Source organism: Lethenteron reissneri, chromosome 35 (assembly GCF_015708825.2).
Source record: "Lethenteron reissneri isolate LAM-NWPU_2019-01 chromosome 35, ASM1570882v1, whole genome shotgun sequence".
In the NCBI taxonomy this organism is placed as follows: domain Eukaryota; kingdom Metazoa; phylum Chordata; class Hyperoartia; order Petromyzontiformes; family Petromyzontidae; genus Lethenteron; species Lethenteron reissneri.
The window spans coordinates 9,704,031-9,731,742 of NC_083813.1; the positions used below are offsets into that span (position 1 = coordinate 9,704,031).

The window sequence follows — 27,712 nt, forward strand, 5'->3', positions numbered from 1 at the left end:
GTCGTGAGAATTATTTTATTATGTTTTATTTTTATTATTTCCATTCTACGTGACTTTACCGAAAGAACCAAGAAGATGAATCCCTGCAGTCACGAAAGCTTTAAATCGACATTTAGTTCCGTTGTCTTTTGCGTTTGGAGCCCCCGATAGAGCCCTCACGAAACGTTACTTTCCAGAAAGTAGGGCTTATTTATAAATTGAGAGCGTGCAGATCAAGCGGATGAACCAAGTAAATGTTTATTGTGTAACCAACTCTTGAGGCAATAATACAATAAAATGAAAACTCTCACAAGTGGACTGTAATGTGTTCAAATTAAGCGCTAAATTATTCGTTTCGTAGAGGAGCCCAAGGCTTGTGGGTGTAATTTGGCACCGGCTCACTAGCCTGGCTGCCTTTCCCGCTCGTCCGTGGTTCTCTCTCTCTCCTGGTGCGAGCCAATACTGTGGCGGCACGGTACGAGTTGACGTTTTTGTTAATTACAATGTAGGCTTGCATTACCAAGCGTTAACCAAGATTAGTCTCTCAATCGCCGAAGCAGCTCCCCCTCTCGCAAACCATCGCACCCCGGCAGCACTCCCAACAAACCAGGCGGGGGGATCACCGCCTGCAGTGCACTCGGACCGACCGATCACACAACACGGGAAGCGCCGTCGCCGCCGCCGCTACATCGTCATCTACTGCAGCAGTCACACGTCGTCGACCGATCTCCGGGCTGAGCACACCTCAGGCCAGAACAAAGAATAGAAGAAAAGCCACCACGGGTTCCATCATTACTGCTCTGATATTTGGTCAAATACGGCTGGCAATGAGCTGGCTGGCTGTCTGTCCGAGGTGTGGATCTGGAGTGCTTTGCTGTTTAGAAGAAAAAACATCTATCATCTAATGAGTTTTAATACAACATTTCGATTTACATAGATAGGGCCCCATGGTTGAAATGAGAGCGCTCTTACCAATTGCATCTGGTAATCCAGCAGCATTTGTCTAAACAAGCCGGACTCTTTAATGAGAGCCAGAAGGTTGGGAGCGGCCCAGAGTTTGCTTGCTTAAATTATATTGGACAGGATAATATTCGTCTAGAAAGCCAATAGACCAATGGACTAAAACATTGTTTTATAAATGTGGAGACAGAACACAGTTCTGCTGCTATATGCTTAAGTCTAGAAACAACTCAATATAAAGGCGTAAACGCAACGTGTTTGTATGTTAAAACGCCAATTAGACAACTATTACGAGGCACGTCTCCATTAACCGCACATACTTGGGGTAAAAAATGCAAGCAAAAAATGCGTTGATGTATATGCATTGTCCTTGACACGGATTGGCATACACCAGAGACAGACACTTTTATGGCTTTATCTTAACACCTGTAAGAATGCCAAAAGGGTAAAGGCCTTTTTTTATCACAACTTGTTTGGCCACAAAGAGATTTGGAATAACCACGGCACGTGCATGCATGTTAGGTACATTGAAAAATGGTATATATATATTTACATACACATTCACTCATTTCTACATTATAAAAAATATTGCTAAACGTATGCATTTCTAGTGCTGGCCGAGTGGCCACGCGTGCGGTGACAGTACACTCAGCTCCGGTTTACTTTCAGGCTGTACAGCGTCCTGTTGGCAGGAGCATCTTCAGGAACTGAACGAAATCGGGGACTGGAGGTGATGAAACCAATTAAACTCCTCGCGAGTAAAATTCCACAAACTTCCAATCCCCCCTTTGCTTACGATGTCTGACATTTCGTTCCATGTGCTGCGGGAGCTACTACGGGAACTGCGGCACGTGGAAAGGTAACGCAGGGGACATCATGTGCTGCACGAGACGCGGTGCAAGCCCGCAAAAAAAAACACATGTCCGAGATAATGGGCGTGCTGTATTGTGCGCTGCAGAGATCGACGTAGTCTGTACATTAGGTTTGTAGTGATTTTGTAAAGAACCAAGCAAGGCAAAGAATCCTGGTCACGAATAAAGGATAAAGGATGACCCCTCCTAAAGCAATAATACATCCTGTAACTTGACACGGGTATTGATTTCCACAAATACAAAGTTTAAAGCTTTTGCTCCGAGCAAAAAAAAATGAATGCACAACGTGTACGCAACCTGTGATTTAAGGTGACTAGTGGCCTGCCGAATAGGATTCACATTTATACATAACACAAATGCTAACGTGAAAAAGAATCTCGCCATTAAACGTACAATTATTTTAATGAGAATTGCACCTCTTGACACCATCATGTCAAGTTGAAAAACAACCTGTAAATTGCAAGCATGAGGTGGTTCTAAATCCATAATAAAGAAGTTTTACTCGCACAGATTTCCATTTAAACAGATGGTTGCCAGGCAAGTAAATAACATGTCACGTGTCTCTTCGCACCCAATTGGTGAGAAGAAGAATTATTTAATGAGAAAACATCTACGGAAATTATATCAAAATCCCTGAGCCCATCGTAGATGAAAACTTTTAATTAGAATGTGATTTAAAGTCAGATGGTTTAAATTTTTGTTCAAAAGTGTGACTTTTAGTTGCAGCAGCATCATGAGGACAAACAATAATTCCTACCTCAAAGCTTTTCAATGGTCTGTTTGTGTGGTTCTCCCACGTGTTTTCGGGTCGTACGGCGTGTTGTTCGGCACGATGTCCGACGTTTCGCTCCAGGTGCTGAGAGTTTCTTCACGAACTTCAGAACTGTAGTTAAGTTCACTAAGAAGCACTCATCGCGAGCGGCGAAACATCGAACATAATGCAAAACCACAGGTGGAGGAGTCCCGAAAACACGTCGGGGAGTCACACAAAGTCACCGCGAATTTCTGTTGCAAGTGATGACCTCCATCTCAGTGGCAGTTCATACAATCAGGGTGGCACATCCTGTCGTTGATGCGACACTGACAGCCTCCACTCGTGTCCCCTGTGCCCTGCAATGACGCAAGCCGCCAACACGCAAAGCCACACACACACACACATTCAGTCACATTAGGTGATGAAGTTACAAGTGCAGCACTGCAATTGCTTACTCATGCCACTGTTGGGTGGAAATGTCTCCACTAGAGGGAGTCCTGGAAAGTTCCCTATAGATGGTATTTTGGCACTAATCTTCTACGCTAACCATGGAAGAGGTCCGGGGACCCACATTTTACCCCAATGCACGCCACCGGACAATTTACTCTTGTGAACCCAATTATGCTGCCGGGTGGACAGAGGAATTCAAGAAACCTGCACACCGTCTCAAATGCCGCACCGGGTGATCAAAGCAGAGACGTGTGAATTTGCCAGTCCAATGTGCTAACCATTACACCACGGCAGCAATATTGAAACATAATCATACGTAACTTACCCTTATATTAAACGACCAAGTGGTGAGAATTGAACCCGTGAAAACTGGCCCGCTTTAAAGGTTACTAAAATTAATTTTAAGCCTCCGCGGAAAAACCAAAAAAACCCCATCAACATCACTGCGGCCACGACTAAATTGCGTGCTCATTCACAACGTTTTGTTTCCATGAGGCCATTGTGAGAATATGAGAGATGGCGACCGCCGAGGTAGGCCTTCCTCGAGCAGTGAATTGATCGTGGCTGATGACGAATGCTCCTTCTGCGTACGGCTGACGTTGATGCAGAGCAACAGCAAATCAGTTTACACTGAGGTGGTTAAGCCAGATAATTGCGTCAGGAGTAGTGGAGTGATGATTAACTATTTTTATTTGACCAGGTAAGGCCGACTGAGCTGTATAGCTCTTTTTCAGAAGCGACCTGGCCACAAGTGATAGCTCAACAAAGTGGCTTATCACGTGGAAAAGTACAGCAGCCAAATACTCTAAACGCATTTTTCTAAACGCGGAGGGAAAAACCAGAGGACCCGGAGAAAAATCCACGTGACCACGAGCAGAACATGCAAATTCCAAATATAAAGGTATCAGGGTCGGGATGGATCGAACCCACAACCTCCTGGATACCAGGCGAGGTAGTTAACATTTCGCCACTGTGGCGAGAGAGCCCGAGAGCGCTCGTGTCCGTTGCGAGGATGCTCACCTTGGGTCCCCACCGAGCCCCCTTGGTCACCCAGCAGATCTCGGTCTTGCATATGCTGCAGCAAATCCAGTCACAGCCGTCCTTCTTCTGCACGATCACCTTGCACGTCGGGCAGTGCATGGCTTCGCCCTGCTGCACCATCGTCTGCCGGGGCGGGAGGAGGCAGGGTCACGCGGGGACACGGCGCTCCGCGAGGCCTCCCCGAGTGGGGGGGGTGTGGTGGGTGGGGGGCCAATCGTGACCGAGGCCAGCGAAGTCAATTTCGTGTTTCGTCAAATTTTACAATACGTAAAAAAATATATGTACACTGCTCACGGCGATCAGGTTTTAATTAACACATTTTGGATACTCATATTTTTATTGGAAAGGTCCTATTTTAATATTTTACGTGTTAACCCTAAAATCGGAATCACATTTCTTAATAACTTATAATTATGGAACCTTTGTCAATTCACTGTTGAATAAGAGCCACCCCCCCCCCCATGCCAAGACTTTCGTGCGGTGTTTGCAACCATACTTCACCACCGAACAATGCGGGTCGGTGATCGGTGGGTAGGACCGGTTCAGTTATGACTCACCACTGATGTTAGCCGTGACCGGAAAAAAGACTCGAGTCACCGTTGGTTTAAAACGCAGAGCGCGAACCACTCTGCCACCGCTCCATCCACTTTTCGGTTTTTTTTTTATTCCGTGCCAAAATAGCAACGTCATAGCAGCCATAACTGAATTGTACGCTTATTTAAAACATAATATTTTATTATGTTTTATTTTTATTATTTTGTTATTTCCATTCTACGTGACTTTACCGAAAGAACCAAGAAGAGAAAGTCATTACGCAGGGTTCTGGTGGGTTCCCCAACGCACTGCACAGTTGTGAGTGCGGACAACAATGTGGTACTCCGCTGTGTCCGTAACATCCCACCTGCAGCATGAGATTGGTCTGCATCGCTGCCTGGTCGTTGTCTGACCTCAGCTTCAGATCATCTTGATACTCCTGACAGTTCATTCCCTCATGGATGGCCTGCATGCAGCGCGCGCACACACACACAGACAAAGATAAAACGCTCTCGTGCAGCCTCATAGATTTAAAAACTGTTGGGGGCAAATGGTGTTAATGACCTTTGTATTTCAAGACCTTTCTACAGCACGTGGTGATGCACTGCTCGCTCTAACAGTACAAAAAACGATGCCTTCATCTCGTGATGCGACTGCAGGTAGCACAGCCGTAATCGTGATGAAAACAAAGCGGGGAAAAAAAACACAGAAATATACAAACCACGCACGTGCACACACCTTGCAGGTGAGGCAGTTGGACTTATTGCAGACGGGACACAGGAAATCGTTCACCATGTCCTCGTAGATACACCAGCCGTGGCAGTCGGCCGTCACGCAGTGGTAGCTGTCAGCGCTGCGGTTCTCGGCGATGGCCAGGCCCTTCCCCAAGAAGCGGCAATATTCCACCTCCGTCACCAGCTGATGATTGGGACAGGGGTACGGACAGGTGTCACCAATTTTATTTTGTTTGACCAGGTGAAATCTCAAGGGCGACCTGGGTCACGAAAACGACAAAAGAAAAACCTGAACGCGGAAATAAAAAAAAACAACGACGGCTGTTTCGCGTGAACAATCGAAAACACTGCAAATATTATTTCATGCAGTGCAAACAGGCTCGGGCAGGTCACCTGCAGATTGAACACGGCTAACAATAACAAAACTTAGCGACGGAAACACTAACAGACTATAGGGGGACTGTAGAACTACTATGTAAACAAACAAGGAAACACAGCAAAATGCAATTGCAAAGGAGGTTATCAAAAAGAATCGATAGTTCAGCATCAAACTGTCATCTTCATGGGAGATGGGAGAATAATCAAGGACAAATGGAGGGCAGCACAGCAAGGCCGCACAAGTTTCAGGGGCATAAGGTAGAGTTAAATACGCAGCCTTGCAATTGCTCGCTCGTGCCGTTGCTGGCAGGAAAAGCCTCTACCAGAGTAAGCTCGAGTGAGCCCCTACGCAGAGGGCATTTGGCTTACTCATTAATTTTGATTCCTGGTCCCAAGGCAGTGCCGCTGCTGCCCTCTCGGCAGGGACGTAATAATTCACGGTTCCACGGAGCTTGATGATGTCCGCGCGCATCCCTGCGGCCACAACCCCGAGCGTGCATTTTCAATGCTTGCGAGATTTCTAATATTCACGTCTATTGACCCAACGAGCCCCACTTATACATGACCTGCAGTCACAAAGAGGTGAAAGGTATAGGCCCTGCAATTGCTTGACCCGCACCATTGCTGGCAAAAAGGGGGCCTCTTAAAAAATTTACCCGTAAAAACGAAGTTTTTCACTATAAATCCTTTATATGCGTGGCGGCTAGAGTCCTCTCGTTCTCTGGCTTGAGATGGCTGCCACCTATGGGTCAGATGATTGCCTGCCACCATTAAGCAATTGGTAATTAAATATAAAAAAAAAATTCCTAAAAAGTGTTAGGTCATGGAAAAAAAAATTCACGAATATAAATTGTCACGCGTGTGCAAAATGTCAGCTCGATTGGATCACGGGAAGTGGGTTAAAAAACGACCGAAAGATTTGCATGGTCGTAAGTGCGCAAGTAAACTTAATATAAAGGATTTAAAAAGGGAACTCTATAGAGAGCCCCTCGATGAGGGTATTTTGCCGACTCTTTGCATGCTGGCTAGACACATTGGAAGCAGTGGAAGTACTCGACCCCACCAACGGGCAACTAACTGTGGTGAACCCAATTATACTGTTAAACACGTAGGCTTTCGCGACCAATATCATCCATAATAGAGTTTTATTGGGTTAGATCGCGTACATTTATACTGTTGGGTAGGCAGAGGTGGGGTGCTTTAAGATATGTGCCCTTTGTTTCAATGCGCAGGAAGTTTTAAAAATACAGGATGCAGTCTTCTTCTTTCATATACATGAATAGCAGCAGATTGAAAATGAAATTAAAACAATATATTTAGTGATAGTGCATTGGCAGTGGTGCACAAGCACAATGAACGTGTTTTATGGAGAAGAACCATTGCCAGAAATGTTGCCTTTATTAGTTTATCTTTTTCGGCTACACAGTGTTATTTTAAAATGGATAAGGCAGCAACTGCAGCAGCAGCAGCAAGTGCAGCAGCAGCAGCAAGTGCAGCAGCAGCAGCAACTGCAGCAGCAGCAGCAACTGCAGCAGCAGCAGCAACTGCAGCGGCAGCAGCAACTGCAGCAGCAGCAGCAACTGCAGCAGCAGCAGAAACTGCAGCAGCAGCAGCAACTGCTGCAGCAGCAGTAACTGCAGCTCCCTTTGATGCTGTTAATCCTGCATAATGCACATGCATATGCAGTACTAATCACATTCCTGCATTTCCCATAAATATGCTAAATTCCTTTTGATATGCAAATTCCTTTGTCAATGCGCCCAGCTTATATATATGCTCCAAGCTCGTGTGCTGTTTCATTCAGACTCTGTCGCCTCGACGGACCTGGTTTTCAGCTGAGGACGGCTGCTTGCGTTGTGGCCGAAACGTCGTGAGAATTGTTTTATTATGTTTTATTTTTATTATTTTATTACTTCCCTTCTACGTGACTTTACCGAAAGAACCAAGAAGATGAATCCCTGCAGTCACGAAAGCTTTAAATCGAAATGTGCTGAGTTTTGTTTAGTTTATAACATGGGTGCACAGTGGCCTGACTTCGTGAGTTATGTCAAAGGGTCTTTAAGATCCACTTTACACCAGTGTGCTTGGCTAATTCCCTGCAGAAATTACCGGCCGGCAGCGTGGATCGATCGGCCCACTCTTTTTAAATTGGCTAAGTAGTAAGCACACTGAGCACTCGATTGTTTATTTTACGTGACTTAAGCATTCCCTGACGCCACCGGGCAAAACAGCGCGGGGCCGATATCCGCGCAACAGTTTACGTTCAGGAGGCTCATTGGGCACAGACCGCTCTGTTCCACGCCTGCGTGTAGATACCCTCATCCCAAATGAGAAGCGAAAAGGCCACTAATGCCATCACTAAGCAAGGGCATTTCATTCCCCCCCCCCCCCACCCCGAGGGGAAGAACTAGCGTCGTAACATACAAGGAGAAGGCTCGATGCGAGCGTCGATCAAAGCAGCACTCGTCGGGAATTCAACGTACACTGGAAGGGCTAAATAAATAATGGCAGTTCAGTGAATTCACGTGAACTGAAGAGTTGGCCATTAGGGGCTGCGATTTGCATTTGTTTGCCCGACCACCACAGCAGGGCACGCGAATATCCCGCGGTGCCCGTGGCGCTGTAATGTAAATGGTAAATAGCAAGCGCAAGCAAATCGCTTGCACACACCACGGCTAGCAGGAAGCCTTTCACGAGAGGGAGCTCTAGAAAGTCCCTCTAGAGCACGAGTCGGCAACCTTTCAAGGAGGAAGAGAAATTTTTTGTTGTATGTGTCTCTGAACAAAGTAGTTTTGAGAGCCGCATCACACGCAGAGCTACTTGTACACACACACAAGCGCACCAGGCATACAGCAGATGACAAACCAATTCTGACTTGAATAAACAAAATACGTGATAGAATAAACTACAACTATTTTGTTTCCCACCCCCCCCCCCCCCCTTATTATTCTTTAACAATACAGTTTGATTGTAGTACATTTTGTTGTCACCAGGACATTCCAGTGACCCATTCACTGACATTTTTAATAAATAAGCTTTAAGTTCAATTATGTTTAAGATTTACGTTTAAAAAAAAAAATCCAAAGAGCCGCCGCATGCGGTTCCAGAGCCGCAGGTTGCAGACCCGTGCTCGAGAGGGAATTTTGGCCTACTCTTCCACGCTGGTCAGATATCTCAGAAGAAGTGGGAGAGCACCCGCCCCCTGCCAATCGAGTGACTGTGGTGTATACGTATGTATGTACGTTGAAATTATTTTGCACCGTACGTAGCCAAAATTGCACCATTGATTCTAGATTTTAAGTTTTCGTGACTGCAAGGATCCATACCTTTTGGTTTTGTCGGTAAAGTCACGGAGGTGGAACCCGCCACTCTTTGCCGGGGCGGTTTACCGTGGCGGTTCCAATTGAAGACGGAGGATTGTGTTGCTTCCGAAACGTCGTGATTTAATTTAGTTTTCATTTTAATTTATTTAATTTTTTACCTATGTGACTTTACCGAAAAAACCAAAAAGTATTGCACCATTGTTTCAATCGACGACCTCTGGGTATGCGAATCGAGTGCGCTAACCATGACACCACCGTGGCAGATTCCTCCGCATCTGGGAGCTGGAATCATTAAATGCGGGGAAGAGGCCCCGGCAAAGAGTGGCCATCGCAGCTGGAAAACGGGGATGCTGACCCGTGACGACACTCACGGCCTTGATCTCTCGCTGGTGCAGCTTAAACTCGCAGCTGATTTCACCGTCCTGGTTGGGGCACGTGACCTCTGCATCCTCGCAGTTCACGATGGTGCCGCGCAAGCAGTCCCTGAAGGTACAGGCATGCGGTGGCAGTTGTCAGTGACGATGACTACGACGACAATGGATGGTACACGCCAACACGTTTTAATCTGCTAAATTTCATTGCATGGCCAGCATAACTCCCAAACGGCTCTGCGACGTGTTTTCGGGTTTGTGTTATGCGTTGAAAGGAAGCTGTCGGCACGTGGAGCGAACCGTCGGACATCGTTGCCGAACCACACACGGCACAAACCCGAAAATACGTCGGGAGAGAGATATATGCAGCACAACCGCGTAAATCACAGACAACGTCTCCTTAGTCAGTTCCCCCAATTTTTATGCACAGTATACAATCGTTTGTTGTGGCAGATTTAATAGAGACAGAAATTGCGAGTGCAGAAACCTTTCTTCAAACGGGTGAAGAGGATTACAAGAAAAACAACAACATTGTGAACAATCAAGCGAGTCGTGCCAAGCCAAGCGGCTCCCGCCCTGCTCGTACTTGCAGAATTCATAATGAAGGTTTTTTTTGCGGTAAATCGCGTGCATATAATTGTGTCGTTATACGATTACATTTACCCCCCGCCGCTTATCCTCGCACCTGATAGGCTCACAGTGATGACATCACCTTTACTCTATTTAAGACCGAAGCAAGAAGACTTCTTCACAATTGTGGCAAATCGCCTGATGATGCTGTTTGTAATCGCCAGCAAAACGCCATACTCAAATTGTAAATCTTGTGGGTTTACCCTCCAATACACCGGTATGCTGAAGTAGTAACTAAATAGCGCGTTGTCTTTACGTGACAAACCTTACTAATTGGCCGTGTCGGGTGGTGGTGGCGATGGATTAACAACACATTTATTTGAACGCGATCAAACCCAAAAACCTCGTGATATGAATAACATAAAAAATTTTTACATTTATTTCTAAGACGTCTTCCACAAATGTCTCAAGGGCGCCTTGTTAGAATAAGGAAAGGCCAAGAGAGGAGAAGCTAAATAAACTGACTTAAGATGCGTTGTAAGACGAGACTTAAAAGTATCCACATTATAGGATTAACGAATTTCCAACGGGTAGGGTATACTACAACCGTGGCGGAGACACAGCAAATGCCCCGCTCGTCCCGGGAACGCAGCCGGGATCGAGGTACGCACAGAAGGGCAGAGTCTGCCGATCTTAACGGCCTTGAGAGGGTTGTACGGATGAATGAACTCGTGGTCACGAAAGCCTGCGTGTTGAACCTACTTGCAGAAGTTGTGCAGGCACTCGCGCAGCGTGACCCCCTCGTCGGGCTCATAGTCCACGAAGCAGATGGGGCACGTGAACGCCTCCTTGTTAGGCACCAGCTCCTGCTCGTCCTCCTGCATCAAGCGCTGGAAGTTCTCCCGCCGCTTCTTCACGCGAGTCTGCGACACCAGCGGGGGCCCACACGTGTGGGAAATGTTGCAACACTCGGGCTCAAGACAGGGCACGCAAGGCTTGGTCACACTCCCACCGCTTTTTTCTTCTTCTTGGTTCTTTCGGTAAAGTCACGTAGAAGGGAAGTAATAAAATAATAAAAATAAAACATAATAAAATAATATAATAATATAATAATTATTTTGTTATAAAATATTATTATATTATTTTATTTTATTACTTTATTATTTTTTTTTATTATGTTTTATTTTTATTATTTTCTTACTTCCCTTCTACGTGACTTTACCGAAAGAACCAAGAAGATGAATCCCTGTAGTCACGAAAGCTTTAAATCGAAAACTCCCACCGCTGTTGTTGTCCTTCCCCCGCACCTCCAATTAGCACTGTGAGCTACGTACGGCGCGAAAGAAGTTCAACATGCACACAGCAAATATAGCAAGATTCTGTAAAAGGTAACGGTGCAGCCCTACAATTGCCCGCTCGCGCTACTGCTGGCAGAAGAGCCTACACTAAAGGGGAGCTCTAAAGCGCCTCTATAGAGGGTAATTAGCCGACTCTTTCATGCTGGCCTTACGTCTTTGAAGAGGTGAGATTACCCGAACTTTACCCACTCACACACGACCTGCTGATCGACTGTGGTGTCCTCATTTATACTGCTGGGAGGACAGAGGTGGCGGGGGGGGGGGGATTTAAGAAACTTGCCCATTCTTTAAATTGCCACGCCGGTACGCGACCTCTGCATTGGTAACCACTGCACCGCGGTGGCAGCAAGTTCATTGAGTCAAGAGGCATTCTGAATAATTCTCCAACATTTTTCAGTGGGATGTTTGGTCAGCAGGTCACAAGTGATGGGAGATAAAGTGTGGGCACTCACACCTCGAGCAAGACATCTGGTCGCACGAAAGAGGCGAGCAAACTAAACTATTTTTTTTATTTTACCAGGTAAGGCCCCCACTGAGCTCTACAAGAGCTTTTTCGGAAGCGACCTGGCCACATATGATAGCTCAACGACGTGGCTTATCACGTGGGAATGTAAAGCAACCGAATAACCCTCTAGAGGAGGGGTCGGAAACCAAAATAACAAGTAGAGACATTTTTTTCGAATTCGGTAAAAAAAACCTCGATGTCAAGAGCCGCAATGCAAAGTGAATAAGAGACGGTGGTCCATAATAAAGAACGTCAGGAAGCAGTTCCTTAAAGAGCCACATGCAGCTCCGGAGCCGCAGATTGCCGACCACTACTCGAGAGGGTCTCTCTAGTGCCCCCTCTATTGGAAGCTCTTCCACCAGCAGTGGGCACGAAATTGAAGAGTCGCAACCTTTGCCACGACCTCTTTACCCAACGAAAACGCCGTCAAACATAGCAAAGGTTGCCCGCACCTCCTCAAGCTTCCGCCGGTTGTCGATCTCCTGATCGGTGATGCGGCGCTCGCGGTCCGTGGGCTGGTACCCCGCCGGCACTTGGTAATCCGCAGGCCGCGCCGTGCCGCACTGATCGCAGCCCGGCCGCAACGGGAGGTTCACAAACGTGCACACCGGGCACGGCCAGCCCACCTGCACACGCAGCAACAGCAAGCAGCCGCAGCAGCAGCAGCCACAGCAGCCGCAGCAGCAGCAGCGACAGCAGCAGCAGCAGCAGTAGCCGCGTACCCCGCGCCGCCGTCAAGCCATGCCAGGAATATGGATGCGTCGCTATCAATAGATTCAGGGGGGAGTATGAATAATAGGGATAACGGGCAGGTGTAAGCAAGTCGCGGAAGAGTGGTGGGGTGCATGCAAAACAGAAGTGTGTGTGTGTGCGCGGAATAAAGGGAAGGTGAATACTAAAGCATGATTGTTGAATGACAGGGGGATGGGCTAGATAGACACTGCATGTGACATATGTTGCTAATTATTTACAAAGCAGAGAACACAGTCCAGGGGAGCTGTGGGGTTTGGAAAGGTGTGGTGGAGCCGAGCTGCCAAACAGGACCTGGGAGGGCAGCATGCCGTTGGCGCGCGTTAATTTGCACTCGCATGTACGCAGGGGGACCGATAACGTTTTAACGTTGTTTTCATCTGTGCCAAGTTGGAATACACCTCTGATAATAAGAGTACTGTAGATATTTATTCGGCTGGCAAGAGTTCGTTACACATTGGCGGCAATTGAGTGTTTGTGCATTCGTTTGAAAGTGATTAGGCCGTTGGGTTAGTGCAACGATTCTCAATCCCGTGGAGCGCTTCCCGCCTCAAAAGCCTGTCATGAGGGTCGAGAGGCTACGGCAAGGACACAGACTTCAACGCCACTTTGAGGTGACAATGGACGAATACACAACATGAACCGGATGCCCTACTAGCATCGAATTGACGAGCAGCGTGAACTGTATTGCGACCTTAGCAACCTTAGTTGTGATTTTGGGCTGGAGGTTCGGGGGGGGGGGGCGGCAGAGGGTCATGCAGGAATCATAAGACTTGACTGGGGGCCACCAGGCCAAAAATAAAGGTTGAGAACCAATGGCTTAGTGCATGGCAGCTGGCGGCAGACTTCATACGATGAAACTACGATCAACGTGCACACGCAGCAGGTGCAAGGGACTTGAATGCACGTGTTTTTAACGTGATGCTTTCAAATTGTCCCATTAATGCTCTTATGCATGTGCATAACTGCATCAATCCAGTGCTGGATGAGGGCCCCACCACAGCGTGGGGCATGGGTGCTGCTCGCCCATTGGGGGCCATAAGCTAGAATTATTTTTAGAGGGCCCACATTTAAAATATTACAAATTAAGTGAGATAGCAGAAGAGCTATAGACAAAAGATCTCTAGAGGCATGTATGTAGGCATATGAGAAAAGGGAGATGACGATAAGATAAGGATGGGAGGGATTCATTGGTAGTTTAGAGTGAATCAGGTTATGCGTAAATGGTTTTAATTTGAGCTGATACATCAAGTCAATTTAATCTTTGTTTAAACATGTGGCGCTTTTCCTGCACAATTCTGCCTCTACAAGCGCCATCACATCTATACGCGTGCACAAACAAATTGAAATTCCTATACAATGATAAAAAAATATTCATATATGTACTATCTATAGTTGTTTAAAATATTAAAATAAAAGCAAGTCGTGGCTGCGAGGTAGTTGTTGCTACCCTGTACTTTTGTTTCATGAATCCGGCGCCTGGTGAGATGCTTGGGTCACCGAAGGTTTCGCTTTTGTTGTTGATGCCTCTCACTGCCACTGCCATGCAGTTCGTGGGGTTTGCGCATCTCTCTCCCCCTCTCCCCCCGTGGTCGCGTGGATATTTCTCCAGGTCCTCCGTTTTTTCCCCTCCACATTTAGAAACATGCGTTTAGATTATTTGGCTGCCGTACATTTCCACGTGATAAGCCACTTCGTTGAGCTATCATTTGTGGCCTGGTTGCCTCTAAACAAGAGTGAACAGCTCAGGGGGCTTTACCTGGTAAATAAAAATAGTTTTAAATAGATTAGTGAAGTTCTTTGGCCATATTCACCACTCTGGTCAGGAAGGTGGGGCCATCCAGACTGAGCATTTTTACACACTGGCTCCTGCTGCTGACAATGAAGAACTGCAAGCCCAATGACAACCTATATGTGCATGTGCTCCACCCTCTCGACTTCTTGTCCTGTGAAGAAGGGCTGTTGGCCACAGTGTTATTGACGGATGTGTTAAGTTGTTTGTCTTATTTCAGCTTGTGCACCACTGCCAACGCAGTACCACCCATCCAAACACCAACCAAACCCAATCCACCCCAGCACCTGAGATCTGACGCGAATAGGGCACATTCTGCGTGATTTTAACGGTTGAAGAGGCTAAACTATAACCCTTCAGGGACTGTGTTGGCAGAGTCGCAGAAGCACAGCCTATGATTTCACCTACCCATCATCCATAACATTGGCTCGTAAAACTCAACTGAAAGAAAAAGCGTTTCCCCCTAATTTTATTCCAATTGTGCAATCGGCGTCATGTTACGAAACTAATAATCCATTTGGAAATCTTGCAGAGCAGTGCGTACCTCGTGTTAGAGGCCTGCCAGCAGATGTTCATTTCACAAATTACTTCTCATATCCCTTCGTGACATTTTTTTTACATAGTCAGAGAATAAACTTTCCCATATGCTCTTCTTTGTGACAAATGTTCATTGCATTAGGGCCAATCTGTTTTTTTTTATTCTCCGAGCTGGAATTTAGCAAAATAAAGTAAAAAAAAATATTTCATGTGATGGGTATTCTGTACCATCATTGGCAACCATCAACCAGCTACACTTGAGAGAAAAACTTAAGTGTATATTTGTTCTTTTTTGCCTGATAAAAGGCACATAGCCCAATGTTTTTGTACATATTTGACAGTTACAATGCAGCGTCTGCTGAAGATGAGTGATGATGGTGAAGTCTTTTCCGACAGTACTCGTATCGATGAAATGTCAGGTTCATCGAGTGGACCTGGGAATGAGGCTAATCCACATGACCTGCTCAATTAAAGCCATCTCCTACTTCAAAAAAGCACAAAGCCCTCTCAAAACTCTTAAAAGCAAAAACCAAAATCGATCTAATTCCCTCAAACACCAAATGGACGTTTGTTGAATTAGTTTTTTACTTTGTGTGCTCCTGAGCGTGCGCTTATGCCTGGAAAATACTTTACAAAACTATGCAAAATGAAAAACTATTGAAATATACAAGTGTTACTGTAAGGGCCGATGGCCGATGGTCAAGAATAATAAAGGAGTGGCATCCAGGGAATCGGACAAATCCAAGAGGGGTATTCACCAAGGAGATGGAGCGATGAAATCAGTGTGTAGAGATTGACCATTGGCTTATGATGATTATAATGGTATAAAAAAACAACATACATTATTGGTTCTGACGTCAGTAGAGCATTGTCTCCATGTGCCATTGTGTTGTGTGCGCTGCCTAGCGCAGCGTCTAAGCTGTGTGGTGTGGCTCGTTGCGGGGTGGCTGGGCGCAGGTGCTTTTCACCGGAGGTGGTGAGGCAGGCCGTCTCGGGGTGGTGACAGCAGCAGCAGCAGCAGGTAGGAAGAGGGGTGCATCAGCGTGGATTAGCTCGGCCGCAAGCCAGTTTGGCGCAGAAACTGGGTTCATTGGCTCCATCTTGACAATCGGTGCACCCTCCCCAAGCCCACCTAGCAGACGACAACAACCAGCCCCCTTTGTGTATAACTTGAACTGGATGGCCAGAGCCAAACTTAGAGGTTCACGACATTTGATTTAATTTTGGCTAAAGCATAACAGAGATGGAAAAAAACGCTTTTCACGTAACAGGAATACATTCTAGGACAAATGGCAATAATGACGAACCACAGAATACTGGGGCTGCTGGGTGGCTGATGGCAGGTGGGTGGCCTGAAGATTAGTGTGGGGTGGCTGGGCCAACAAATGCAGAGACTGCGCTGGACACGACAGCCTCAAGCGAACCATTTTGTGGCATATTCTCAGAAAACCGCCTCAACAATTGTATAGATAACAAAAAAATTCCCTTGCCGATGACAGCCTTGAATCAGCTGTAAAAGTTGCAATGCGTGTCATCTCGACGCCCAAAGAACTTAAATCACTTCCGGCAAGGTCAGACATCATGCAGGAATTAGGGTTGTGCGCAGCAGGAGGCGAAGCGGGTGATTGTCAAGTTACATTTTAAGTGGTTTTCACGTAAAGGAATTGAAGGTGTTTGGGAAGAAGTGGGCAGCGCGACACAGATCGAGGGTACCCGTAAAGGCAGGGGCCTTGCTGCTGCAGACGCAGTTAGCAGAATGAACGGAATTAATTGGCGCGGTTCATTAATTGAATAGCACCCGCTGGAAAATGATTTGGCAAGCGGCAGGGAAAATTTGCCCTTGATCGACTCAGTCGTCTGCCGTTGTGAATAGCAATGCAAGGCGGAAAAGATGTTCCTTTAATAGGGACTGAGCACCGCATCCAAAATGTACCCGGGGAAAGTATCGTGCTCCTTGTTAAAATATAAGATGCAATTAAATAAGAGGAAGGGAGTTAGTGCTTCAAGCACAGTTCGCTAAAGATATAATAGTACAAAATGCAAATAAATTGAAAAAACCAGAGGTTAAAGAGATGCATCGGATGTTTTAATTGAGAAACAAACCAACACGAATACAAATTACAGATGATAAACAGTTCAAGGTTCAGTATTTATAGCCTATGCTCTTGTAAGTGGGAGAACGTTACCGTTCCACCTCAAGTGCCATTAGAGCACATTGTTTATAGCGTGCCATAAAATGCACACTTATGGCATAACAGGCAGTCTGGGGGGCTGTAGGTGAAAATCCACCATGCTTCCTAAAGCCCCTAATTATACACAGTCAAAACAACTACACACAACCATAACATAAGGAAAGATACAACACTGAAAATAGATGGCTGGAGGAACAGATTCAACGGGCTGGAAAACCCCCATTTCTTAAATGAGTCATGTAGCCCGACATTCTAAAGTGATGCACAAAAATGCAGACTAAGCGGCACAGATCAGGCTCAGTTGCGTCCACCAACATACGCAACGATTGCTTCCTGTTTCAAAGATTTCATACAACAGCAAGGAGTTATTTTTTAAACTCATAAAACTCCAACATGCAAATGTTGCTTGTTCGCGCCTGGGCTACTTACAACCAGTTTCCAGTACTGTAAAACACCAACGCTTCACACTCACAAGCACGTGGTCTAAGAGACTCGGTGCAGAGAACAGATTGAGTTACAGATTAAAATACACTTATATTACTTGTTCTATTCTTACTTTTTCTGCAGTAAATCACTTCATGCAGCTGCTCATAAAATTCACAAATGCATGCAGAGGCCTGTTCTAAAATGTACAGCAAATGTTGAAATACTTCGACACGAGCTTTTGACGTGGATGTCTCCGAGACAAAGCTTCATCAACGAGCATTTAGGCAAACTTAACATATGATTTCATGACCATTTAAACATCCAAGCAATCTGCATATTTCCCTAGGGTCTGGTTAACCTAAGCTACATCAATGTCTCAGGAGACCACTGACCTCTCATCAACCACCCTGGTGTCACCACACAGCTTCAGGAAGTGCCTTCTCCCGAACGGGACAGCCGGACGGGAGCGCCATTGACTGAAGATGGAGACTCTACTAAAATGCTCTAGCCCGGTATGGACTAGAAGTAGCCACGCTCGACTTGGTTGTGTCCCAGCGCGACGCTGCATCACTGGAACCCTCAAAAGTTGACCCCAACACCTGGGCTCTCCCGTGTCATTGCGCATCGCTCACGCATCCATTCCCCGCGAAGTCCAGCGAATCATGGGAAAGGTACGTCTTCCCACCCACCAGGATCTCAGTGACGTCCCTTACCCGCTGGCTGAAGTCGCAAGAGCCCCTTTGGATCGACGCACTTACCCCCCCCCCCCCCTTCAACAATGAAACTTGGACCTCCGCTGCTGACGCTTGGAGAGCGGAATGGAATTGACGAAAAAATCTCGTGAAAGACCCGACGAATGCAAGATCTCGAGCTTTCGACCTCATGCAAAAACTATGGCAACAGATGAGGGAGGATGCCGGATGCAAAAACGCAACTGAAAAACTCTCCAGAGCGCATCTGTGTCCATCCAGAACAGACCGTGGATTCACAAATACAGAGGGAGGAATAATGACCACGACACACTCCTCTACTCCTGATGCAATTATCTGGCTCAACCACCGCTATATAAATTTTAATGTGTTGCTGTACATCAACAGCCACACAAAGAAGTAATTTAAAATGTGTTATATGACAGTAACAGTGCTTTCAATATATATTTGCCACTGGATGCCTTCCACTGCTGTGGTGATGCACAATCCAGTAACCAAATTAACGATTTTACTGAAATATTTTCGGTTTACACAGGTGCGCTACAGGAACAAGAAGTGCAAAGAGGCAAATTAAGTTACCATCATCACATGAAGCATAATCATATCAGCACTACATATTAACACCTCTCCACCCACGTTGTGCATGGAGTCACCTTGCGGCAAGGGACGCCCCTGACGGCAGCTGTCCCTGCGAGTCACAAAGTGGGCATTTGTCTGCCAGTTAGGGGGCAATGTTGCTATGTGGTGGTTTTCCCCAACTCAGTAATGTGTGAATAATTGATCAAATTTGACAAAAACTTTGACCATTACATCAGCACACAGACTACTCATTTATTTAATCAAGTCGCGGGACCTTTCACGTCCACTGCGAAGCTTTCGCGACCAATATGATCTATAGCAAAGGTTTTTTTGGGTTAGATTGCGCAAATATAAATGTGTCGTTCAACCCGCCACCACCCGACACGGCCAATTAAGTAAGGTTTGTCAAGCAAACAAAGATGCGCCAAAAAACCCACAGGATCAACCAGGGGCTCAGGATGGTGTGGGGGCGGGGGGGGGGTGCATTGGACGAAACAATTAGGTACCTGTGATCTGTAAAAGATCTATCTGAGCGCGCTTGTACTCTTCCACGTTTAGGTTGGCCTGCTGGGCCGAGACCAGGTAGAGGAAGGCCTCGTCACCTTCACGCTGCAACCCGTAACTTTGCAGGGATTGAGAGTCCTCCGCCAGGCGCTGTTTGATTACCCAGCGCTGCACCTTTGGGTGGATGTCGTAGTGACGGAAAATCTGCGGCAAAAGACGCGGAAAGCTCTGCGGTCAGGGGAGGGGGCAGGCGAGAGCTGGAAAACAAAATGTCATTCGTTCTGAAAAGCAGCCCATCTGGATGGGATTATGCATGCAATTGTAAACAATGTGCTCACTTAATGCGTTAGTTTTGTTCATACAATCTTGAGAACTTCCTTATTTAAACCGGACACAAAGACGTGATTTTTGCAAAGAAGGCTTGGATAATGGTGGTTGTTGGGCATGCAACGATGTGATAATTAATCGAGTTTCAAGCTCACGGCACAAAAAACGAATTGCACATATAACACGTAGGCTTTCACCACCAATATTATTTTTAAAATAGATTTTGGGTCACATCGCGAAAGTTAAGTGTGTGTAGTAAACCCTCCTCCGCCCGACAAAACCAATTAATAAGGTTGTCACGTGAACAACTGTGCCAATTTATTACCGCTTCAGCAGCACCACTGGTGTTGTTGAGAGACCTATCCACAACATTAAAAAAATTGGGCGCAGACATTTATCCGATAGTTATGAGCATCATTAGGCAGCTGCGTTGCATGGAGGAGGGTTTACAACTCAAATTTTACTTATGCGATCTGGCCAAATAAATCTATTAAGAATCATGCATGTGAGAATTGAATATTAAAGAATAATGCAAAGGCTACACTATTGTTACGTTTATGCTAATGAGGCGAACAAAACTGTACAAACAATACAAAAGATAAGCAATATAAATAAAAGAGTCTAAAATTTTATGAAAGAAATTATTCTTGAAATGAATCATGACCTCAATTCATGGAATCACTTGTGGCGAGTGTGAACCATTGCAACCCTGATAAGAACAGGAATGGTGTGGTGGTGCATTAGTAATAACATTGAACTTTTAATCCAGGTCGCAGTTTTATTTCCCGGCGCGGCAATTAAAACAATGGACAAGGTTCTAAATTTTCCCACACCCGTCCCCAGAGGTGTGGACTCGAGTCATGTGACTTGGACTCGAGTCATGTGACTTGGACTCGAGTCATGTGACTTGGACTCGAGTCATGTGACTTGGACTCGAGTCAGACTCGAGTCATGAATTTGATGACTTCAGACTCGACTTGGACTTGCATAACAATGACTTTGTCCCACCTCTGCCCGTCCCCGTCCACCCTGCAGTATAACTGCGTAAACCACAATTAAATTTCGATTTAAAGCTTTCGTGACTGCATGGATTCATCTTCTTGGTTCTTTCGGTAAAGTCACGTAGAATGGAAATAATAAAATAATAAAAATAAAACATTATAAAATAATTCTCACGACGTTTCGGCCACAACGCAAGCAGCCGTCCTCAGGTGAAGAACAGGTCAGACGCTGTCTTCCCGGCAGACCTGTTCTTCACCTGAGGACAGCTGCTTGCGTTGTGGCCGAAACGTCGTGATAATCATTTTATGTTTTATTTTTTTATTTTTTTTATTTCCATTCTACGTGACTTTACCGAAAGAACCAAGAAGATGAAACCACAATTAGTCGATTGGCAGGTTCACTTACGGTGGCATAAAGAGTGTGTACTCTCAGATCTTCCAAGATGTCTCGCCTGTGTGAAAAAGTTGGCCAAAATACCCTATGATGGAGATCTCCAGAGCTTCCTCGAGTGGAGGCCCTTCTGCCAACAGTGTTGGTGAGCATGCATTTGCAGGGCTGCACCTTGACCAGTGATTTTTTTGCATCGGTGAATGTAGACCAGACAGCACTCACTTGCTGCTTGAGTGTGTCCACAGTCATGTTGGAAGAAACCTTCACGTAGATGGGCCCTACTGAGCTTGCGGTGTCCTCCACCTGCACCTTTATCCTGGAGAGCCAACCCACACAAAACAAAGCTTTACACATAGCTTAGTGCTGTATTGGTTCTGTGTCGGAAAGGTCATGGCACCCAATGCGTATCGGCCTCACATTACCTGGGGCCGTTTTGCAAACAGCACAGAGGTTAAAAAAACATTCTCAAAAGGTCACTTTAGTTCAAGCCTTCTCCTAACTCTTTAGAGTACACAGAACTGGAAAAGTCCGACTTGCTGAATGCACTTAACACAAAGTTGTTGTGGCACCCATGGATGACGAAGGTAAATAACATAGTGAAGTGGAGAACTTTGGTCCGCTCCTGGTAATTTCTTTACAAAATAAAGGGCTTCACTCGTGGTTCATGACTTTTTTCAGGATGTTCCCGCTTAGAACGTGAGACCACCGTCAACTCGCAGTGCATTTGCATGCGAGACAAAACCATAATAACTAAAGCAAAGCCCATGCACACCGAGGGAAACGCACACAAACGCTTGCTTTCAAAAACCTACTCGCAATCAATATCCTCCTAATTGGCCCTGATCAACCGGCTGTTGAAGGTCTCGCCGAGTCACCGCCATATCTCGCGAAGCTGGGATGTAAAAAATCCAACAAGCACCAGCGCCCAGACTGATTTCAGCGCACAGACGAATTTAATCTCTCCCAAATCCTCCCGTCGACGTCCTCCCGGACGCATTCCATTCCTTGGCTTCCACCGTCAATATTCTTCACCATTGACCAACATCCCTTCTGGTGATGTGTGCTGCCTGAACTTACTTACTTCTTTCCTTCCACTTTTGCTCTTAAGGGGAACCCCCCCCCCCTCACTGCCCTGCAGTTGTGTCTCAAGCAATCTCCAACTGCACACAATCCACCAACCGCACCTATGATTCACTGTATCGTGAGGCGTCCTCCGCACCCACACGTGTCCCACCCCTCCCTGCTTGCCGCTTGGGCACCGACCTGAAGCTGCTGCTCGATTGTCCTGACGTCTTGAGTTGCACGTGCAAGGAGGAGCGGCATTCGGCCAGGCGGGCCGCAAGCTGTTGGGCCGCCACCACATCGCCAGCGTGGATGGCCCGGCCCAGCTGTACGGACAGCAGCTCTGGAACAGGCGGAGGGGAGCGAGAGGGGGGTCAGGACAGTCTTGTGTCATGCCGCACAAACACACAGGACGCACCAAATCACATCACGGACAGGGAGATGTGTTCAGTTCGGAACAACGTGTTTTCACGGTTGTGCTTTAAACGGTTTTTCAAAAGAATTTTCGGGCTGTACCGCGTGTTGTTTGGCATGATGTCCGACGTTTTACTCCATGTGCTGGGATCTTATTCAGGAACTGAATTCTTGCAGAATTCCACGTAATAACCCCAAAAACACATCAAAGAGCTAAATTCCAATTCAACATGAATAAAAACAAGCGGCAATTTTTCTGCTATGCTACAAATTTGGCGAAACTAAAGGATTTTATTTTCTTTAATATTTTTGTTTTTTAATGCTGCCTACATGAAATGTGTTTGCTACTAATATAAACTTCAGGACCTGAATAATGCATGTTTTTGAGCATAATTATGCATTTTTTAAGATTACAGTGCAAATTTCGCACATTTGCATCCCTTTATAGCCAACGGATATTGCTAAATATATGAAACATACAGCTTGCGTGCTTACATCTGAGCGCATGCCACCAAAGTGTGGCCACGGGCTACACAAAAACTTGCTTGGGATCCACCGAGTGCAAAACAAGGCGATTACTCTCATCCAGCCATGGAATTTAAGGTGGACAGGGCGAGATCATAGGCTCCAGAGGCTATTAAACCGGTGTGAAGTGGCATTGGAACAAAGCGTCGTAAAATTAAACAACTGCCCATTCCTTGTCACACTTAAGGGTAGGTCAAGGGAGTTCAATGGTGGGCGGAAGATGAAATTCAATTCCGTGGTCCGGTGATAGTCCATTGAGAGTCGTAATGTCTTTTTGCAAGGAAGAGCTGGCTACAGGGTTTCTTAGGGAACACTGTGGTTTTTTTTTGCAATGGTGCTGTAGGTACTATTTAAAAGTTTACACTTAGGCTATGACATTGACAAAAAATGGCCCGCTCTTGTGAAGTCTGCGGTGTGCGTTTTTTTCGCTATATGTCTCGCTTTGGTAATTCTCACAAAAGTGATTGCGTGACAGTCTGGGAATGGAACTGCTGACCCCGTGCACATACCTGCGCAGCTGCCTCCAGCTGCCTAAAGCGACGTAATGCGCACAAACACACCGCGGCACGAATAACACGCAAGCAGCGTTCAACGCTGATAGTTCTCGTGTGCCAGCTCTGGATAGATGGCAGTGCACGGATGATGTCGTGGTAGGCGGGTGTCACTCACCCGACTGCACAAGCATCTCCGAAAGGTCCTGCGTCGCCGCCATCCCAGACTCGCTCTGTTCAGAGGCTGTAAAGCAAAACATAACGGAATTTAAAGAAAACCATTCCAACAGTCTGGCAGATTACAAACAAAAGTGATGCGAGAGTTGAGTTCGATCTTTCTCGCATGTGGATGACTGTTGCCACATCAAAAGTTCCAGTTGAGGCAGCAAAACATTGGTATTAAATTATCGGTGGCATGTTGCTAAGTATAATGTTATAGTAAAAATATCTCTTGTCACACCACTTCAGAAATTGACAGCTGCCTGGTTTGCCTCCCCACATTATATGATGCCATGTGTGCCAACATTAAAACTAAATACAAACTGGCTGTTACAATACAAAACATATGTTCACAAAACCCAGGAGTAGCTTGTTTCGCAGAGTCCCATACGGCATAAACAAAAACACGCCCTTCATAATTGTTTGCTCCTCTCGTATTGAAACTGTTTCAGCCACATCCACTAGATCCCTATAATCGCTTTCATTGCATCTAATGAAGATCAAACAGATTTAGAGAAGACATCAGTGACACATGCAGACCACCAAACACATGCTCATCATTGTTTTTATATACAGCAGCCTAAGTCGAGAGTACGTTCTTACCGGTGGAACATTGGCGAGTATCCATACTTCACCATAAACCTTCCACCCCGAGTTTGATTGCAAGCCAAGGCTAAGACAAGTGGCGAGTGACATCTGAAGCGATCTTCGGACAGCCTTGACCAACACACCCTAACCGGCATGGTGAAGTATGATCAAACAACCTCCATGACCGACACGGCATGCGGAGTACGGAACTTCATCCAGCAGGTGATTGGCAAGGGCTCTAAATATGTTTTACTGTTACGTCTGTTCCAGGAAGAATTCAGAATCTGAATCCGATGAGATATAAAGCTCTTTTTCAAAGATGTCCAGTAGGGGAGGAGAAGACCGTTACAACAAACAATATAAAAACATGATAGCAGTGCAAATTACAAGAAAGGTAAACAAATGACCCAAACACAAACAACTAAACCATCCCTATCCTATCCTATTTCCTAAGCGAACTGAGGTATTCACTTATTTTTCACAAACGCCCTTGGCCACAAATGATAGCTCAACAAAATGGCTCTATCGGTTGGGCATTTACAGCCGCAAATTAATCAAAATAATCTCAATGCACGTTTCTAAATGTGGTGGGAAATCGAGATTTGAAGTTTTCGTGACTGCAGGGATCCATACTCTTTGATTCTTTCGGTAAAGTCACGTAGGTATAAAAGAAAATAAATTACATTAAATCACGACGTTTCGGGCGCAACACAAGCGTCCCCTCCCTCTCTTGCCTATATAGCCTCGTGTCACGGAGGTCCTTCTGCCCACTTCAGCAATTGTTTCCTGCTGGGGTTTTCCCACCTGATGACGGACGCTTGTGTTGTGCCCGAAACGTCGTGATTTAATTTATTTTATTTTGTTTTATACCTACGCGACTTTACCGAAAGAACCTAAGCGTGTGGAGGAAAATGTTTGTTCCCACATAATGACAATCAATTACTAAAAATATATAACCTTGGCGTGAAAAAAAAAAAGACAGAACCCATGATGATACGGAAATTGCAAAAACACACGGCGCACTCAACTGAAATGCCAATGTTAAGCCCCAACAGAAGTGAAGAATAACATTCGAGCGTTGTGCTGTGCTGGGACCACATGAGAGGTTTGTGGGGCAGTGCAATCAAAATAATCAGCCTAATCAACGCACTTTGAATGCTTTATGCATTACGCATTGGCATTCGTTTAACTTCAGCCGGGTTTGTCAAGGTCGACGAACCAAACACACAGTTAGTTAATTCTAGATTTGAAGCTTTCGTGACTGCAAGGATTCATACTCTTAGGTGTTTTCGGTAAAGTCACGTAGGTGAAAAGAAATAATAAAAATAATATAAATAATAACTACACATTTAACTACACATATTTGTACCATCTTATTTGACAGGTACTATTCTACTTTACCGAGTGTTGACATCCCCAGCGTTTAACAGTACTGCCTTTTCGATTTAAAGCTTTCGTGACTGCAGGGATTCATCTTCTTGGTTCTTTCGGTAAAGTCACGTAGAAGGGAAATAATAAAATAAATAAAATAAAACATAATAAAATTATTCTCACGACGATTCGGCCACAACGCAAGCAGCCGTCCTCAGGTGAAGAACAGGTCTGTCGGAAAGACAGGTCTGTCGGAAAGACAGCGTTCTTCACCTGAGGACGGCTGCTTGCGTTGTGGCCGAATCGTCGTGAGAATAATTTTTACTATGTTTTATTTTATTTATTTTATTATTTCCCTTCTACGTGACTTTACCGAAAGAACCAAAAAGAGAAAAAGAGTACTGCCTTTTTTGTATTTGGATTGTCAGCCAACACCGGTTACAACCCCAAGTTCAGGTACACCGATTGTTCTCTTTTAGCTCCGCCCACCCCCCAACACGTTGCATTCATTGGCTACCACATTCAGATAAGCCCCTCCCCCCCCTTAACTTGTATTTAAGAGCTTGTCTCTTGCAATTTTGCCTCACTTGATACAGTAAATTTTAGCTGTGACGGTCCCACCTGATGACGGAGACTTGTGTTGCCTCCGAAACGTCGTGATTTATTATTTTATTTATATTATTATTTCTATGGTTTTTATTATTTCTTTTCACCGACGTGACTTTACCGAAAAAACCTAAGAGTACACAGTTAGTTAGTTCTTCCCGAGATTCGAAACGTATTCAGTTAGTGCGTTGAGAACTTCCTTTGCACCCAGAGCCGGATGAATATTTTCTCGGCCCCTGGGCTACACAGGTACTGTGGAGGCACCCAGTAATATTTTCCAAAAGGAAAACAAAGTTAAAGAAAAATAAGATGTATTTTTTTTTTACAAGGCTAGCAACAAATAAAAATCAGCATTCCCAAGTGAAATCACTTTTCACTAAATCTCTGGAGGCAGACCGTGCTACTCGGAGGGGGTGGAGGGTGGGGGAAGACAACGAACTAACACGCAATAAAATCAGTCCTTAAGAAATTAGTGTTCAATGTTCTTGGTTCTTTCGGTAAAGTCACGTAGAAAGGAAATTATAAAATAAAACATTAAATAATAAAAATAAAGCATAGTTAAATAATATAATTATTATTATTAATGTTGCTTATTATTTTATGATTTCCCTTCTTATTATTTTATTATTTCCCTTCTACGTGACTTTACCGAGAGAACCAATAAGATGAATCCCTGCAGTCACGAAAGCTTTACATCGAAACTTAGTGTTTAATGGTTTTTAAAGTTCCGTAGGCTCCAGCAGCGTCCGAGAACGTTCCAGACGGCCGCAGGAGCGCGCCTGAAAACACGCGACTTTGTTGTATGGGGGGCGGAGATCGCAGCGATGATCACTGATGATGGTGGTTGATGCTCCTTAACGAGATCGTTGAGAGATGAAGCCCCGTGCACAATATTAGTGCAGCCCGAGAGAAGGGGAAGAAACCCCCGCGAGGAACAACATCGTCGATGAGTAACTTCCTGTTCGACATGTCGCATTCGTGGCGTGCTCGCTACCCCATCGCCAAACTCCTCTTACCCCTCGCTCTGCGGTCACAATAGACTCGACGAAGCACGGTTCATTACAACTACACCATCATCACAATCACCACCACCAACCTGAACAAGTTAGGCAACATGAGGGACGACTTCCAGTGCCGTGACCGTGGCCGCTGAACGCGGGGAGGGTGCACGCAGCGCGAGCATTCACTTCCGGGGATTGACCACGCCCCCTTCTCGTCGGCCCCGCCCCCTTCTCGTCGGCCCCGCCCCCTTCTTCTTCTTCTCCCCCACCCCCTTTTTCTCCTCCCCCCCACCCCCTCCCTTCTCCTCCCCCCCACCCCCTCCCTTCTCATCCCCCCCACCCCCTTCTCCTCCCCCCCACCTCCTTCTTCTCCCCCACCCCTTTCTTCTCCCCCCCA

At 45.8% G+C, this 27,712-nt stretch overlaps 1 protein-coding gene across 1 annotated transcript; it reads right to left on the reverse strand.

Moving 5' to 3' along the window:
* Positions 1-221: 221 nt before the first annotated feature.
* On the reverse strand, positions 222-27,501 carry RBCK1 (RANBP2-type and C3HC4-type zinc finger containing 1). Its single transcript, XM_061565744.1, has 13 exons — positions 27,411-27,501; positions 23,709-23,774; positions 22,302-22,443; positions 21,261-21,354; positions 19,322-19,523; positions 15,877-16,040; positions 12,282-12,455; positions 10,729-10,889; positions 9,397-9,508; positions 5,329-5,508; positions 4,958-5,056; positions 4,036-4,179; positions 222-2,921 (listed from the first exon to the last, which is right to left on the reverse strand). Exons 2-13 carry the CDS (start codon positions 23,749-23,751, stop codon positions 2,841-2,843), a joined length of 1,596 nt encoding a protein of 531 aa, XP_061421728.1. The 5' UTR covers positions 23,752-23,774; positions 27,411-27,501; the 3' UTR covers positions 222-2,840.
* Between the last annotated feature and the right edge of the window lie 211 nt (positions 27,502-27,712).